The sequence below is a fragment of the Saccoglossus kowalevskii genome, chromosome 1 (genome assembly GCF_978046115.1).
Source record: "Saccoglossus kowalevskii chromosome 1, keSacKowa6.1, whole genome shotgun sequence".
Classification (NCBI taxonomy): Eukaryota; Metazoa; Hemichordata; class Enteropneusta; family Harrimaniidae; genus Saccoglossus; species Saccoglossus kowalevskii.
The window spans coordinates 29,638,188-29,656,846 of NC_140641.1; the positions used below are offsets into that span (position 1 = coordinate 29,638,188).

The 18,659-nt window shown below is 37.6% G+C and overlaps 1 protein-coding gene across 1 annotated transcript; it reads left to right on the top strand.

The window, feature by feature from the left end:
• The first annotated feature begins 5,400 nt into the window (after positions 1-5,400).
• LOC144364018 (uncharacterized) lies at positions 5,401-17,061 on the top strand. The gene is made up of 11 exons (XM_085497563.1): positions 5,401-6,588; positions 6,911-7,095; positions 11,345-11,445; positions 12,010-12,173; positions 13,417-13,539; positions 14,022-14,157; positions 14,492-14,567; positions 15,492-15,549; positions 15,716-15,801; positions 16,180-16,255; positions 16,864-17,061. Exons 1-11 carry the CDS (start codon positions 5,401-5,403, stop codon positions 17,059-17,061), a joined length of 2,391 nt encoding a protein of 796 aa, XP_085353689.1.
• Positions 17,062-18,659: the final 1,598 nt, after the last annotated feature.

Here is an 18,659-nt window from a genome sequence, read left to right on the forward strand (position 1 = left end):
TAATAAGTTCCCCAATATATCGTGCGCCAAGTTAAGGAACTTGTAAGAATATTTGCTTTATCCGTCAATGAAATGGCGGAGCAGGTGTATTGAATTTTAATGAAACTACTTACAAATATAATCCAATCTATCACGATCAATGCATTGGTGCACACGTTCAACGTTGTTACAAGTGCCAAGTCTGCAACTCAACGAAATCCCTCTACCTTGAAAACCCCAATGTTATGGAAAATGTGACCAACATTTTAGAGGGGGGCAAGGGTTAATTTCGTTCAACGTAATTGCAATATTTTTTTGTTCGTACAACGTGAATTAAAAAAATAAATTCCGTAATTCTGTAATCACAGGCTAGAGGTACAACGTAATCAATCAAATATTTTTTTCGTACACTGGCACTGTAAAAATGTGTCATTTTTTTCGGTACGTACAAGAATTTACATCCAAATAAAAAAATCGTAAAGAATAATCCAGGAAATTACATTTTAGAAACTGTAAAACGACTAGATGACACAATTCACTGCAAAATTGAATGTCAAGACGTAAAAGGCCCTCTAACTGAATGAAGAGCATTACGAGGGTAATATGCGCATGCTCTTCGGACCATTCAATGTTCCATTTTTTAACATTGTAAACTGTAAAAACGTCTTTTTTTCCGTGTAAATTGTAAAAAGCCCTTTTCATTCCCCGTAAAACTGTACCAGCTACCCCCTTGCCCTCCTTCATTTTAGGACTACCTAGTATAAATTATGCTGTTTTTCATTGATTATATTGCTTATGTACAATTACATGAGACTTGTCAACTTGTGGCAAACCTACTAGAACTATAGAAGCTTTGCCGTGAGTTGTTAAAGCATGGTGGTCGTCGCGCAGCACGTGTTCGAATTTCATGTAAACAAACAATGTATTTTACGCGCGTTGTATACATCGCTATGAGTCCCATATCGAACAGGACGCGGCACGACGACTGCCGCCCTTCAACTTTAACTTAAGCCCGTGTGGTTTCAGGCAGCAAGCGTTAAGAACACTTCCGAAGATGAAAGGGACCATAACATTCAGTGACTGCGTAATGTTGCACGGTTTAATAAACAAATTTACATGGATATTCGAAAATATAACCTAAATATCATAATAAATTTGTATGCAATCGTAAAAATATTACTTAAATACACGTTTGATCGTCATTTGGGAATGACATACGCGTACAGAAAAGTTCCACGAATTCTGAACTACGGTTATGGTCAAAAGAAGAAAAATTGTACATCATTAAAATACAAATAACTCTATCTAGAATACGCTTGGCCTTCATTCGCCAATGTAGAATCAAATAAATAAATAAATAAATAAATAAATAAATAAATAAATAAATAAATAAATAAATAAATAAATAAATAAATAAATAAATAAATAAATAAATAAATAAATAAATAAATAAATAAATAAATAAATACGGTTATGAAAATAAACACTGAATATGCCATTGCATATTCGAATATAGACCAAAATAACGTTTTGAGTATATTAAGTTGTTTGTCTGTCCGCCGTTAAAAAGAATTAGTAGTTTTTGGGCAATATGATGTAACCAAGGAAACCCCCCCCCCTGTAACTATAACAACTCCACTGGTTTAAATCATGACTCGTATAATGATCGATGATCCAGGGACAACATTAATAAATGTTGAAATGAGTTTACTCGAAAATACATGTGTTTAATAAACTATGTATTGTAAAAGAAGCACGCCAGAAATTAAAATTATGAAATTACAATACTTGCATGACTAATTGGATGCCATTGAAGAGCTTTCCACCTACAAGCATATTTAAAAGGTTTGAGACCTTACCTGATGATGTGGTTTGTTTAATACTATTTTGCCTCAAAAATTGTATTTTCATGACTTTATCTCACAGGTATATGACCACGACAATGCAAAACTATTATCTAGGGATACCGAACATGATTTATAATATGTCTAACATTTTGTTGGCTGGATTTATAAATATCGAAATCAGAGGTCATATGTCACTCGTCGACAAAGGAATGTTTCATACGATGTTAACCAGTCATAGTCGAACATAATAATGAATATACTTTGCATAGTTGACTAAACTTTCAATTAATGTTCAATATAGTGCTTCTGTGATATCACATATTCTATGTACTTTATACAAACAATTCTGTAGTACACCAACCTGTCAGCAAAATAGTAAGAACTTGACTGTACGTGGGTTTGTTCCAGCGGAGTACACCCAGGTGCTGAGCTTCAACCCAATGTTCAACATTTATACTAAATATCCGAGTATTAAAAAACACATATAAACATTTAACCACATATGCCTTGGCGTACTATAATGGTAAGTTTGTTTACCTCGTACTGGGAATGTTGTGGCGCCCTATTGGATGGAGACGGAAACGCACTCGGTCCAGTGTGGGTTAAAACAAACGTGTATGTTTCTGGTCGGCACTGCACCGCGCCCTCTGTTGACGAATTAATTAAAACTGTTCAATAAGCCACGTATGACAATTAATTCATAATTAATGACCAATTTAACAGGGTAACTATAAGTTACTACACATAAACTAAATGTTTTATGATTGTATCGCTTCTGCATATAACATAATTTGTAATATTTTGATGATCACGATTCGTGGAATAGTGTCTCGAGCGGTGACATGTTTTAAAGAACAGTTAATTGTCACAACGCAAACGAAAATACGCATTGACAAGTTTGTGTTATCACAAAAGTTCGAAAAGTGCTTAAAAGTGCTTTCACTGAAAACGTGTTTAAAAAAATATGTGGTACATGTATGTACCTGAAATAACATTGTGGAAAGTGTTTATTAGCTAAATACGTCAAATGGTACACTTCCGCTTTGCCGTAATAAAAATAACACTTTTAAAATGTTTCTAATATAACAAACCTTAAATCAGTTTTTGACACCAAATTATGTGTAGGCACTAAAATGTATAATATTACACGTGCATCTTAAAACAACCTAATAAAAAAACAAAAAAAATATTTAATTAGTTAGATAATGCAAGTAATTCGTAGAAACAATTCACAAAAAATACTTTGTATACCGTTTTTTTGAAACAATACTAGACATTTGCATAAATGAATGCTCATTTATTTATTTATTTATTTATTTATTTATTTATTTATTTCAAACCAATTAAACCCTCGATTTGACTGCAACTGAATAAATATGTCCACTGAAACGTTTCGTGAAATTGTAAAAATAATTCCCCAAAATTACGGTCATTTCAAGTTAAATTTGTATTAAACAGAAACAAACAATAACTTCTTGAAAATGTGTATTCCTTGGTTAAATAAAGATCACAATCTCCAGAGTGGCGATGAATAGAAGTGGTGGTTTTGCTTTCTCGAGAATATCATAATGCAAAAAATAAAAAATCTACTAATCCTTTCATCTGGTTCCTTCCATTTCATGTTGACCCTTCTATCTTGCTCGATTGTTAACTCCACCTCCTAAAACACACACAACACGAACCATACTTAATCAGACTGAGTAGTTGTAAATTATTTCCCTTACACACAAAATGAAACTTAATATACTTTTATATTTATATGATCCATGCTAGTGTAGCATTGGTTGTGGTTCTGTACACCTTTCAACGCGTGCACTCGAGTATTAGTCAGACGACTCGCTTGAGATTCCATGCTCAAAATTGAATTGCATGTATAATTAACTAATTAGGTCGTAGAAGTCTTGGACGCATTATAGAGGGTTCTATATTCCGCGTTCCTTGAAATATTACGTTTTATCTGGACTAAATATCATTTCACATTGTCTTTTCCAACTTTAACATGTATCAACATTTTGATGTACTAGTATTCTCGGGGCGGACATCCGGGGCATTTTCACCGGTGATGATGGTTGCCATGTCTACCCGAGAATATGCGTATAATGTAGTCCAAATGGAAAATATAAAATGTTCTACGATCCTAAGTTTCTTCTCATTTTCTGTTTCCCAATGGCATAAAAACAATAAAAATAAGAGCATGAAGACGTCGTGTAATCTTCAGTTCAAGTTATCAAATCGAGGGTCAAACTTATGAATAATATGTAAATATGATCGCACAACTAGGATCAGTTAATTGATTCAAACTTTATTTTAATTTATAATGATTTTATTAGTAACATGTATCTACTGGCAATTTAGTAGATACTTGTTTTTATTCAAAAAACAACAAATCAAATAAATGCTTTATTTTGGTAACGTAGCAGTATTCGTCAGATGGAAATAATTAAAACGTTACTACTCGTATGTCCCAAATGTTGTTCAGGTAATTCATAAGAATCTGCGCATATGCCTTTCCGTTGTTTCATCCACCGAATGTAAGTTGGGAAATGTATTTGATTGTTCCTGAAATGTGAGTAACACACGTTATCTCGTGTACTGTACAGTATAGGCAGGAATACGTATGAATTTGGAAATTATACGTTCTGCTTGGTGCAGCGCAAACAAGAAGTGTACGACAGGGTCACACATAACCGCATATAAATTTTAGCGATGAGGTAAACGCTGGAAGTAATTGTTACTGAATATTGGCATATATGAAAAGTTTGGTTTCTATGAGAAAATTACTTCTGTTTTCGGCAGATAGTTGAGTGCTATTTTATTTTAGCTAACGCTGTTACAGTAATTAATTTTCGCTATGAAACAGTTTCCAGGCTGTTTTATATGAAGTGTATCTACACTGATTTTTGATGAGTTGAATTGAATTTACCATCAGTAAAATGGGGAAATAAAATACTATTTTCACTGATAAGTAAAATTTGTTAAAATAAATCCATCTGAACATGTTAAATGACAATAGAACTCATTGTCCCCTGTCAAATGCGTGAATTAAAAACCCAGTGGATATGGTCAAAACATCAAAATAATAAAAATAAATGGTTAATAGTAAGTTGACGTTAAAGAATGACTGCCTCGATTTTAAACTGCTTAAATGTCCAGAAATCATTATTTGTACACGGAGCTGTCAGTAAGTTTGTATAAAGATGTCATTTTAATATTAATATGCATTAACCGTGATTGTGTTCATCACAATATAATAGCCTCACACATATGTTATGACGGAACCTATTGGAATGAATTTAAACTGTGTTGCCTGTTTTGATTTGACGTGTACTAAATGAACTTCACTCATTCGGTTTTGAAATCAATGACAATTATAGTTTTGACGAACATCGCCTTTGTCTATAAATCGCCAACGTAACTAAATCGTGGGGCATCTCACAATGGTGAGCATGATTCATATATATACTTGGCCATCATTTATTTATTTTTTGTGACATTATAATGTTTCCTCATATCTCCATAGTAACAGGGTATTTATTTGAGTGACAGTGGTCGGCAGTGATACTTGTCAGTCGGGATGGGTACTTGCGGTAACGACCAGAAGAATCAGTCTGTTAAAGATGTGTTCAGTGATCTATTAGCCAACTCCTCTTCACATGGTTTGCCAAATATCCACCGGTCAGAAAATCTTGTTGGTAAATTACTCTGGTCCATGGTTTTTTTCACCGGTTTAGGTGTGTTTTGTTGGCAAGTATCAGAGCTCGCCAGAGCCTTCCGGAATCGCGATGTGAGCGTCCAACTTAAGGTGCACTTTAATACATCCATCAACTTTCCCGCTGTTACCGTGTGCAATATAAACCCAGTGAAACTATCAGCTTTACTAGCAGACCCAGAGCTTCTGAATGCGTTGATACCCGAATTGAACGAACTAAATGATGGGGAAGGCCAAGGAAACACGCATGCTAGTGGTGTTGGTGATGGAGGTGCTAGCGTTAGGAAACGTCGCGATGTGCCTAGTAATATCACGACCATCGACCCCTCTTCATCTGTGACACACGTGACTCCCGGGGGCACCACGGGATTTTCAACTACCAGTGGTACCACGACCATCGATCCCTCTTCATCTGTGACATACGTGACTCCGGAGGGTACTACGGGATTTTCAGCTACCGGTGGTATTACGACCAACGATCCTTCTTCATCCGCAACACACGAATCTCCCGAAGGCGCCACAGAATTTGCAACTACCAGTGGTAACACAACCAGCGATCTCTCTTCATCTGTGACAAACGTGACTCCCGAAGTTACTACGGGATTTTCAGCTACCGGTGGTATTACGACCAACCACCCTTCTTCATCCGCTACACACGAATCTCCCGAAGGCGCCACAAAATTTACAATTACTAGTGGTATCACAACCAGCGACCCCTCATCATCTGTGACACACGTGACTCCAGAGGGCACCACGGGATTTTCAACTACCAGTAGTACCACGACCATCGACCCCTCTTCATCTGTGACAAACGTGATTCCCGAGGACACCACGGGGTTTACAACTACAAGTGGTACCACGACTATCGATTCCTCTTCATCTATGGCACACGTAACTCCCGAGGGTACTACGGGATTTTTAACCACCAGTGGCACCACTACTACGGAATTTTCAACTACCAGTGGTGCCACGACAATTAATTCATTTTCATCTACCGCTAAAGAGGAGAGTACTGTGGGATCTACGGAGGGAACGAAATATACGACTACACAAGTAAGTTGATTATAATAGAAGCCTTGAAAGAAAGAATAATTCAAAGGACTGTTTTTCATGTCTCTTTTTTACTATGTCCTCAAACTTCAGACTTGATACCAGTTTTCAAAACTATCTGGGCGACAATAAATAACATACTAGTACTGTTCGTACTAAATAGGATGGAAACATTTACGCCCCAATTTACTCGATGTTTCCGAGGGTTTATGGTCCAGAACAATTCAAAAATCAATTGATGTAACATATTATTATTATCAACACTAATGCACAAAACACACCACAAAATAAAAACGCGATTCAATTGTGCGTTTTTTTCGTTTAGTTTGACTGGGATTCCAAGATGCAAGACGAACATTACTACGAACAGATGGACGATTCGTACAAATATAAGAAGTTATTGCGTCATTATCTGTCCAGGAAAACTGCAGAAGAGAAAGTAGAACTAGGACACAGATTGGAGGACATGTTGGTAAATTGCGTGTGGCGAGGTTATCCATGCACCCCGGCGTAAGTTTACCTTTTTATGACTTGCGCCCTCTAGCGAGAACGCGCTACTGTGACGACGTCAACGTGGCGTAGAACTCAGACAACTAATTAGTTGTATGAGCGTAGAATAATGGAAGCAATGACACTTCCAGCAAAATTGAATCTAGAGACGCTATCAACGGCTTCCTGTCACTATTTACGTCACATAAACAAATTCAAGCAGCTTCATATATTCGCACAACTTCCCTATCTTTGCTCACCAAGTCGTGCTTTGTTCGTGGCGGAAAATCTTGCGATTCGAACATTGTTACGTTTGTCTATGATATCATCATATCGGTTTATATATCATCTTTATTTCCCGGACCATCGTCTGCTCACACTGGTTCGTATTCATTCAGAGAGCTATAATGTTCCTTTGAAATTTCAAGATTTCGGCGATACTCAAGGCCATTATTTGCACTGAGTGACGTTTTTTTAGTTCCAAGATTGTATAGACCAATAGTTGTGTGTTGAAAGGTAGTCAGCAAGTGTATGTCACGTGCGAAAAGTCAATATCTACTGAATGTCCGGACAAGAGAAAACTGCGCGAAGAATCATGCAACTTTTACCAAATCTGCCATATGTTAATCAACTATACACCCTACAATTTGTTTTAATCACTTACTGAAAATTATTTGAATTGAAATTGACATACAATTGTAGTTGACGCTGTCATCCATCGAGGTGAAAATCACTGAACAAATCTGTTCAGGCCTCTAATGTTTACTCATCGGATATTAACCCAGTCGAATATTAAAAATGAAAAATGGGCCAACGCGATACCACTGATATATTATATGACAACTTGAAATATGTAATTTGTCTGCAGAATACAAGTGTTGTAGATGCATTCGATGTTAATGTACTCAGTGATTCTGGGGTGCATTACAGTAAAATATTACATATTATATCAAATGGCTAAACCTGGTCATATTTAACGTGTTCCAATGTAATTTGTCATTTTGTGTATTTTTTATGACGATATAATGTATGTATGCGTGTATTGAAAACAATAGAGATGCAGAAACTGCACGGTGTTGGCGAATACTTAGTTTTGACATTTTTGAATTAAGGGTGTTGCAGTCTGATTGTATGATTCGCTTCCGTCTCATTTTGCCAGCATAACTTTAAGCAACTGAAAAAAAAACTAATTTGGCGATTTAAGAAATTGACACGTTGAATTCGAACACGTCTTTGGTGATCGCGCAAAATGTATTCGCTTTCGTCGCTTTGATCATGGCGTTTTAAAAACCAAATGTTCTCGTTTTCATTATAAACATGACAGTGAACTGCCGGTACGTACACGAATCCACATCTCACAAGCATGGGAATAGTTTGACTGCTTTTCCTGGGTTTATAATAATTCACGTTGATAGGATGTCGTGTATTTAGAATTAACTACTAATTATCGTACAATCACACATAATTAAACACATAATTAAACAATATTGTATTTTTCTGTGATCAAATGATTGGAACACATAATTAATTAAAAACGGTAACCTGAACAATTACGAGGTAAATATATTGCAACTCACATTAATGATAATCAGAAACGGAATTAAATTAAAATAATTAAAATGAATTATGACTCATACAAATGAATCGTATGAATATATTATAAATCAATGGAACTCGGGGGTTATGTAAATCAACTTACTAGTACATCAAAATGACTATATATTTGTGTACGTGTTGTCAATCATGAGTGACGACATTAATAACAGACACAATATCGTACAATGTGTTACAATTCATTCGACGTGTTCCAGAGGTGATAACGGTAGCAACTAAATTGAATTCAATTAAACATGCATTTAATATCAATCAATCAATATAAAGAACGTCAAGAAAGTATGACCTTGCAGTAAAGTTATTGTCATTATCATATTAGCTGTCTATCAAATACGATGTTCATGTCCAATATTGGCATAAGGCCACCACACTGATTTAATTTTATGGATGACATCCTCTGAAGACCCCAAAACTAATGCGAGAGGGCGAAAAAAAAAAAATTCGGCCAAAAAAAAATGCTGCTAAAACCACACGACTACGGAGCTATTATTACGAATTTAACCACAGTGTATCAAAAAAACAACAAGTCTTTATTTGTAGGAGGCACATGCTGATATGTACACATTTCGTACTGTATTACTGTCACAGGTATCATCACCTTTGATTTTGAAAAGGCAATAGGGTAATGCAGATGTTAGCTTTGCCAAAGGCATATACATCAACTCAATAATAAAGAAAAACTTACTGTTGTATTGAAAAAAAATAATTAAAAATGAACAATAAGTTTGTCAACAGTAACATGGAAATTAACTTCTTTGACATTCAAACTGCAGCTTTTAAAGTGACACTTCAGATAGACTAAGTGTAGACACAAATGCTCAAGAACTACTTCAACTCTGTAACAAATTATAAGAGGATCGATATTGAAAAAAAAACACCAACAGAGAGTCAACAAAAATGTGGATGCAGAAAATTATGTACATGTATCTTGATGAAAATGCGTCATATGATCAAAATATTACTGAATGTGTGTGCAAGCAAATTATCCGAATCAGAAAATGAAAAAAAAAATAAGAAAAAAATTTTCTTCACCCCGTAAGGGGACTTCGGCCAAGGAGCTTCTGCTGCTTTCGTTGCAGTTTTGTCGACTTCAATGCGGACAAAGCAACCGAACTGATTTGTCGCCTGACCGACTTTTAGGCCACCATACACCTCCACTCCTCTCCCATTTCTCTCGACATTGCAGAACAAACGCGGGACAGCCACTCTGGACAATATGTTCTCAAAGTTGTCTGGGCGAAACTCGCTTGCCGCTACCGACCTCTCGTATAGCTGTAAAAACGTCTCCCTGGTCAATGTCAATTGCGTACCAGTCTACAACAATCCCTCCATTTCACCTCTGAACTTTTATGCTCACGTATTTTGGTGGTGTGGTCGCCATGTTGGATCATTTATGGCAAAATTTGCATGTTTTGAGGCAATCTCTTTCCCATAGGTCTTTGCGCTTTACGTAGCGCGCATCTAACTGTGCGGAGTTTGGTTTTGAGGTTGGCTGGTTCCCGCTTCAAGTGTCATGGCGTACCAAGCCACAAGAGACCGGTAACTAGTAACGAATCCGGCATTCTGATTGGTTACCTGCGTCCTACCTACCATTCGCAAAGGACGCCGGGAACCAGCGAAGTTTTGAGGTAGTCCAAAACGAGTTTTACGACAAGTCGGCGCTTTGTGACAATATGAGTCGGCAAGTTCCGGACAGAAAACCGATCTGTGGAGACTCGTCGTAAGAGATTTTTTTTTTTTTTGAGAACAGGCGAAAACTAATGCGCGCGCGGATGTCATCCATAAAATTAAATCGGTGTAGCCTAACTGATAGTTAAAAAATACTACCATTAGCGTCCGAGTATTACTGTGAATTTGACGAGTTTTAGGTATTTTTCAGTTTGCAGTTATATCGCGGGTTGTGTGTTGTCACAGTGTACGTGTGTTACGTAACTCGTTTGTATAGAAGGACAATTGGCCAATAACTTGTAGAAATCGTACCTGATTCATGTACGTATAGTAAACTACATGTACATGTTGCTTTCATCCACAAATCACGTGATTAGCTCATGACGGACCATACATTCAAGGGTGCTCTTCACTTGAGTCACGTGATAACAATCTCGTTCTGAAAAACAGTCCTCTCCTAGTAAACGTGCATTGTTGGGAACAAAGAAACTCGTAAACGTTTACTGTTTGGAACGAACAGTAAAATAACCTTTACGGATTTACAACAAATAGTTTAAAGGCCTTTCGTTTTAGTAAGATTAAAGTCAAATTTCTCTGTTCCTTTGATTAGTAGAATATAGATCCGCATGAATTCTCAAATGTCAAAGGATCTGACTCGATTAGCTCTGTAGCTATTTCAGGCTCCTTTTACCCATGACAATTTTCATTACAACATTGTTTGTAAATATTTGTATGTGTAACAATTAAGGGTAAATAAATAAATTATTATTATTAAATGTCTAGGAATTATATGTATTGGTAATCTGCTAGTATTTTCATATTTCGTCAACCGTAGTCCTAAGTTTCAAAATGTAAACTGTTATTTCTTCTGATGTACTGGTAACAGTCTCTAGTAATATCTGGGGAATCAACAAATTGTGTCAACCGTCCTTTCAATGTTGATGTCAGCCATGTCAATTAATGTTAAACAGTTTCTGCTTATTTTCAGGAATTTTACTCCTATTGCCAGTGGAGCCTATGGCAACTGTTATGTGTTCAACTCGGACAGTATTTCGCCATTAAAGACAAACAGACCAGGTGCAATGTATGGTAAATCAAAGAAATGTAAAATTGTCGAACACTAGACATTAACATTGTATTATATGGTCAAGGAATGTAAATGAATGAGTGAATGAATGAATGAATGAATAAATGAATGAATGAATGAATGAATGAATACATGCACGAATGAATGAATAAATGAATGAATGAATGAATGAATGAATGAATGAATGAATGAATATTACTTGCTTATAGATAATACATTATTACATTTATTATCTGCTTGAGTTGTATCTGTTTTCTGCAACAACATTATAATATTTTATAAAGAATGGATCTTCTACTATTAATGCACCATACATTTGTATCCCTACCGCAAAACCAAATCCGGGATTGCATAATAAATCGGGGAACGTGGCAAAAAATATCGACCACTCTGTGCTTGTCATAAACTGATGGCCATTCACATCATCTTGCTAATATTCCTGTACTAGATGTTTTTAATTCACTAGAAGTCGTGTGGGGGTTTGGGGCTGGGGTTGGTGATGACTTGTGCATAAGTACATACATATATTGATTTATAACAAAGAGGTGCCATTTCTTTACACGTAGGTTTAACGTTGGAGTTGGATATCGACCAGGATAACTATCTTCCGCATATAACTGAGACTGCCGGCATACGTTTAGCGATACATCCACAAAATATATACCCGTTCACCGAAGACAATGGCATATCGGTTCCACCGGGTTTTGCCAGTGAGATTGGGCTTAGACTGGTGAGTTTGGGAATATCAGAGGGTCACCGTTGGGACTACGCCCGGGGTTTCCCAGTGAGATCGGGCTTAGACTGGTGAGTTTGGGAATATCAGAGGGTCACCGTTGGGACTACGCCCGGGGTTTCCCAGTGAGATCGGGCTTAGACTGGTGAGTTTGGGAATATCAGAGGGTCACCGTTGGGACTACGCCCGGGGTTTCCCAGTGAGATCGGGCTTAGACTGGTGAGTTTGGGAATATCAGAGGGTCACCGTTGGGACTACGCCCGGGGTTTCCCAGTGAGATCGGGCTTAGACTGGTGAGTTTGGGAATATCAGAGGGTCACCGTTGGGACTACGCCCGGGGTTTCCCAGTGAGATCGGGCTTAGACTGGTGAGTTTGGGAATATCAGAGGGTCACCGTTGGGACCACGCCCGGGGTTTCCCAGTGAGATCGGGCTTAGACTGGTGAGTTTGGGAATATCAGAGGGTCACCGTTGGGACTACGCCCGGGGTTTCCCAGTGAGATCGGGCTTAGACTGGTGAGTTTGGGAATATCAGAGGGTCACCGTTGGGACTACGCCCGGGGTTTCCCAGTGAGATCGGGCTTAGACTGGTGAGTTTGGGAATATCAGAGGGTCACCGTTGGGACTACGCCCGGGGTTTCCCAGTGAGATCGGGCTTAGACTGGTGAGTTTGGGAATATCAGAGGGTCACCGTTGGGACTACGCCCGGGGTTTCCCAGTGAGATCGGGCTTAGACTGGTGAGTTTGGGAATATCAGAGGGTCACCGTTGGGACTACGCCCGGGGTTTCCCAGTGAGATCGGGCTTAGACTGGTGAGTTTGGGAATATCAGAGGGTCACCGTTGGGACCACGCCCGGGTTTTGCAACATCTACCGCATAGTTATCAAACATTCTGACGAGTTATATATTTTGCAATAGTTGTAACGCACATGCCTAATTCTTATTTTGTTATTTCGTTGATTAAAAATAATTGCAACAATTTTAAAATACAAAACAAAAAAAGTACAAACTCATCCCTTTTTAATAAAACAAATCCGCATGTACATAAACATACACATACAAGTGCACATCATGAATATTCTTGCATATTCAGGTAAAATGTTAAAATAAATATAACCAAGCTTTCCTTGTACTGTGTGAAACCTTCACGTTTATATTTGCCAGGTACCAAGCATTATAGTAATTGGCGATGACGTAATCTGCACATGCGCACTGCTGTAAATTCATTGTTCTTTATTAAGGTTACAATTGAACGTGAACCCCAGCCTTATGGTAACTGTGTTGAGATGGAGAGTGGTGGACAGGGCCAGTATTACGCCAATAACATTTACAGACGGAAATTTGGAGTCGATTATACTGTACAGGTATGTGTATATACAATATAAGATCAATATCTTATCAATTCCAGTGCAATTACAGTAGGTTATTACCTTGTGCAGTGGTCGCACATTTTTCTGCATAGAATTGTTTTAATATTATATATGCCGCAACGTGAATCAAGGTACTTGGATAGCCGTAGTTCACACGTAACAACAACTGGAAAATGTAGCAGTACCTACATAAAATGCTCCTGAGTGTTTGTAACAAGCGATAATATGTGAGTGGTGTGTATTACACATTAACTTCGCTGAATTATCTGTTTTTCCACTTTTTGATGAAGTCTGCTGCAGTGAAAACCTTATAAATGATTGAAACTTTGTTTTCTTGAATCAAAGATCGCGCGTTTTCTTTTTTCCGTCGCTGATGGCGTCTGCCAAGTTATTTCTGTTTCCATCGTACGTACTGTTTGTAACATGTAGTGTATATTAATTTAACTCTCACTCTCTGTCATGTTTTGTTTGGTAAGGCGTGCGAGAAGTCTTGTTATCAGAATTATCTCATCGCTACATGTAGATGTAGTGATCCAGACTATCCAGTGCTAGTGATCAACGAAACAATGCGGGAAATCTTACTGCCATGTGATAATTACGATAATGGTTCAGGCATGTTGTATTTTTTTGTTTTCACGTGCACCCTGAGTTCAGTTTCTCTTGATCGACGGCACATATAATCAGTATGTCAATAAATAGCACCATCAGTGCAGCCTTTTTGAAAACACACTTTAAAGGGCGGTGGTCGTCGCGCCGCGTCCTGTTCGATATGGGACTCATAGCGACGTATACAACGCGTGTAAAATACATTGTTTATTTACATGAAATTCGAACACGCGCTGCGCGACGACCACCGCGCTTTAACTGACGTGTTCTGACATCAAGATCGCAAGTGAAATCAGCCATGTTGTGCAATGACACATTATATATTATGCTTTATTCGTAGATGCGTTGTGTTTTGACGAAGTAAACGTCCAATATCAGTACGGTGACTTGAATTGTGACTGCCCTCAGCCATGTTCGTAAGTTGTACTTTTTTCAATTAATTACGAATAATGTACAATCATAAACTAGGGGTAGTTTATATGCGTGTATATTTTTTTCTCGTTTTTCCCATTGTCCCAGCCTACTTATTGCTAATGAGAAGGCACCCACAGAACTCACACTGCACAGGGGGTATGGGATAGACAAGACAATAGTTACTGTACTGGAAAGGAAATACATCACACATCAAAATATCAAGTTAAAGCTCCTGGCTTTAATACCTCTAAAAATAATTACAAGAAATAAAGCACAGAAAAATACAATGAATAAAGTCACTAAAATAAGGGATTGCCTCGGGAAGTGTGCATTGGCGATAACTCGCAGTTCCAGGATGTAGAAATGGATGATAGTAAATGGCTTCTGTAACACAACGACGAATAAATACAGGAGTCTTGCTTGCAGAGGAACGCTGTTATTCACAGAATGGTGGCTGAAGCCTGTATCACTTGTCTATCGCAGCAGCAACATACAGAGTACACAGTAGAAATAATGGACCCCGACTGTCCTCAGTGTAGCCTATTTATAGGCCTAAATGGCCCAGATTTAGGGACACCACCTGGGTTTCCACATGAGCCAATCAGAATGTGATCTTGCTAGCAGCTGTGTCACGTAGGCAACTCAGTAGATCATAAACATCCTTTGTTAATAACAGCACACCTGGTAGATTCCAATTGTCCTTCCGCAGTTATAAACACCCTTTGTTATGTAAATCACAAGCACACCTGGTAGATTCCGATTGTCCTTCCAGAGTTGAAAACAAGTATGACCTGTTAATTACCTTTATGACAGTTATCACACGGCAATGCATACTGTTTCTTCCCATGATTCCATGCACACTTCTATAAGCGGGGTTTGAGGTAATATGACAACAACATGTTTAATTGACTTATTCTTTCTAACAGTGAAACTACATATATTGCGTCAACTAGCTTCTCAAGTTGGCCAGCTAACAACTACATGGTAAGGTTCTACATGCATATAACATATTATAGTTCTATTATAAACATCTTCACTCGTGACAAAGCCCTGTGAGAGGGCGCTATGTTCACAATAATCAAAATTTATGTTCACTAATCAAAAATGTATGTTTTTATACTAAAATTCGACATCACTTTATTACGTTTAGAGTGACATGAATGGTATCGCCGAAAGACTGAATGGGATTCCGAATACTGTGGGATTTGGTAGTACAGGTACCAGTGAACCAACGCAGTAAGTGTATGACGTTATAGTTTAGTCATACTATAGAGGTAGGACAACCCCTTCACAGTGTTGAACTTTCACCACTCTCGCTTGTTTTGCGATAGAGGGCGCCTGTGATATGTATTACAGTAAATCATATTTGGGCATACAAAGACATCTTTCATGAGTTTCATAGTCAGGCGTCAATACTTGAGATACGACATTACCGGTGGTTGTGACTAAATTATGTGCTGGTCAAAACTGAATATTAGATTTCTTGTTCAGTTAAACATAAATCTGACTTTTTAATGCATTGCGGTGTACAACGCAGTGCGACATCTGCACTGAGATGACTCGGTGTTAGGGATGCGTTTTCTATAGTACCATGTGAATTATATTCCTCAACAGAAAAAACCTAGTTCGAGTGCAAATCTACTTCAAGGAGCTGAACTTTCAGTCGATCACAGAAAGTCCTGCATACTCTGTAAGTAAATGCATTTAGCCAATCATATCATCGCACGACAAGATCGGTTGACCAATCAGAATCAACGATTTGTAGTTGATTATAATGAGTAATTCACTCTTGAAGAGGCATAGGAACCATACAATTAGCAAAATAGACAAGGTGATATATCACCTTTTAGACTGACTCAAAATTAATGGTTTCCATGAGCTTTCGTAGTAACAATCTCCAATCACCACACCGCTTCGCTGATTCACCTTTCAATCAAGTTTTTATTTGATTACTAAACCGACTTTCATCAATATGATCTTCTTTTTTTTTGGTATATTTTGTAACGTATGTACGGCAGTGAAAAACAACATATTAGTTGCAATTTTTAAAATTATCACCTTAACGTTACTTTTGCTCTTATAATCTATTCATTAAATTCCAACAAAATATGTTTTAGTCTGTGTATTTTTGATATTTGAGGGGTAAATTTGCATTTTGTTTTCTAAAACACGCATTGTTTAAAATATTTTGTCTTCACTGCCCTATTTGCAGTGTTCGCAAATTTGTTTTCCCAATATCGTCATACCCCTCCGGGTTTCAAATAGTCCACCCATTAAACTTATTTCTCTTTTTTTCAGGAATTCGATTTGATCAGTGACATTGGCGGCCAGCTAGGACTCTGGATCGGTGTTTCTATGATAACGGTGTGTGAAATATTCCAGTTTCTTGGTGTTCTGGTGAAATTATTGTTCAGACGAATAATGGATAAAGCAGAAACCATTGGCAGTAGGAGCACTACACCAATACAGCACATCAAACTCGAACAAATATCGTGAAATAAATGAACCTACGTATCATCGAGAACAGCGAATGTGTGGTCCCTGGAATGTACATCCAGGGAACTAGGGTTGTGTATTCAGAGATACAAATTCAGGGTCCAGGGCTGTGCATCCAGGGGTGCGGGACTGTGCATCCAGGAAAACCCGGATGTATATGTCTTCCTTTAAAAATGCTTATGTATGTTATTCTCACGTACAATAGTTGTTCCAGGTATCCTTTTTTGGACAATAACCAATCACAATTTGAGTGTTGCATGGGAATACAGTTTCAATGCCAATTCATTGCGGGTACAAACTGCATATTTAGGAATTTCTGTTTGTCATTGTGCCTACGATGTGGGTTAGGATAGGGTTAGGGTTAGGGTTAGGGTTAGGGTTAGGGTTAGGGTTAGGGTTAGGGATTAGGGATTAGGGTTAGGGTTAGGGTTAGGGTTAGGGGTTCTCATTTTGTTTCCTTTATCTATAATAATAATAATAATACAATAAAGACTTCTTCTTTTTCGACATTGTGAAATTTGTTCGTTTTTTCCCAATAGTTTTGCAATTCATTGGTTTTGAATTATGACTAAAAGAAACTATGTATTATGTCCAACAACTTGTGCATGAACAGTAACTTATACTGTAGTTTTCTCCATAAAAACGAACGAGTCCTTATCTTGGGGTTCAATGAAATCATTTGCAGTTCAATAGTTCTCATAAATGGATAATAATGTTTAATAAAACCATGTTCATGATTATACACTTTGTATCTTGCATTCGATATCACGTAAATGGCCGCCGAGATCTCGCAAGACTTATTTTTTATCCTGCCTCAAATAGTGTTTAATCGCGTCCACTATTTACCACAGAGAGAATGGAATTCTCCAAGCACCGACTGAACGCGTCGAATCAGTGATTCTGATCCCTCAACCACGCCGCCAACGGCAGAAATTAGTCGAGGCTTGGAGAATGAGAGAATTGAGCACGATTCGAAAGGAAAACACCCTAACCCTAGGTCACGTGTCTTGCTCGCCATTTGCGTCTAACGTATATATTTAATTTCACATAGCGATGAGTATTGATTAGATAATAACAAATAAATGTTTGCTTACTATGTTGCTTGTCGTTTGTCACTTATATATAGTTGATTGCATTAAAGAACGGACACGCCATCACACACGCATGTCCATGTGCTACACTGTTCTAATAATTCAGACACGGTAAAATAGATGGAACACCAACGTTACTATTTTGTAGATCCAAAGGAACCAGAAAATGGGTGAAGGTAGAGTGAGTTCACAAATTAGAGGAAAAGAGGAAGAAGCAAACATCACTCAATAATATGTTATTGATGATTTCTGTTTGAAACAATGACTCACGACGAATAGTGCCATCAATGTGTTCAGAATGACTTAATGATTATTTATGTAATGTTATTTTATTTTCACTCGCGTGTCCAGTAAAGAAAACATCTAATCGGAAATCAGCCCACTGACCAAATATTATTTTCTTCAAAATACCAGTTTCGAGTTTCGGTTGTTTCGATGACTAGTTGTTCAGACATATTACATTTGGACTTGAGATAATGGTCGTACATGTCAACAATGATTGTGGCT

Bases quoted from the DNA above. Each gene is read 5' to 3' on its own strand.
- LOC144364018 (XM_085497563.1), top strand. From the start codon at position 5,401: ATGGGTACTTGCGGTAACGACCAGAAGAATCAGTCTGTTAAAGATGTG. The intron at 14,158-14,491 runs GCATGTTGTATT...CTTTATTCGTAG, and splicing joins TAATTACGATAATGGTTCAG to ATGCGTTGTGTTTTGACGAA. The intron at 15,550-15,715 runs GTAAGGTTCTAC...TATTACGTTTAG, and splicing joins GGCCAGCTAACAACTACATG to AGTGACATGAATGGTATCGC.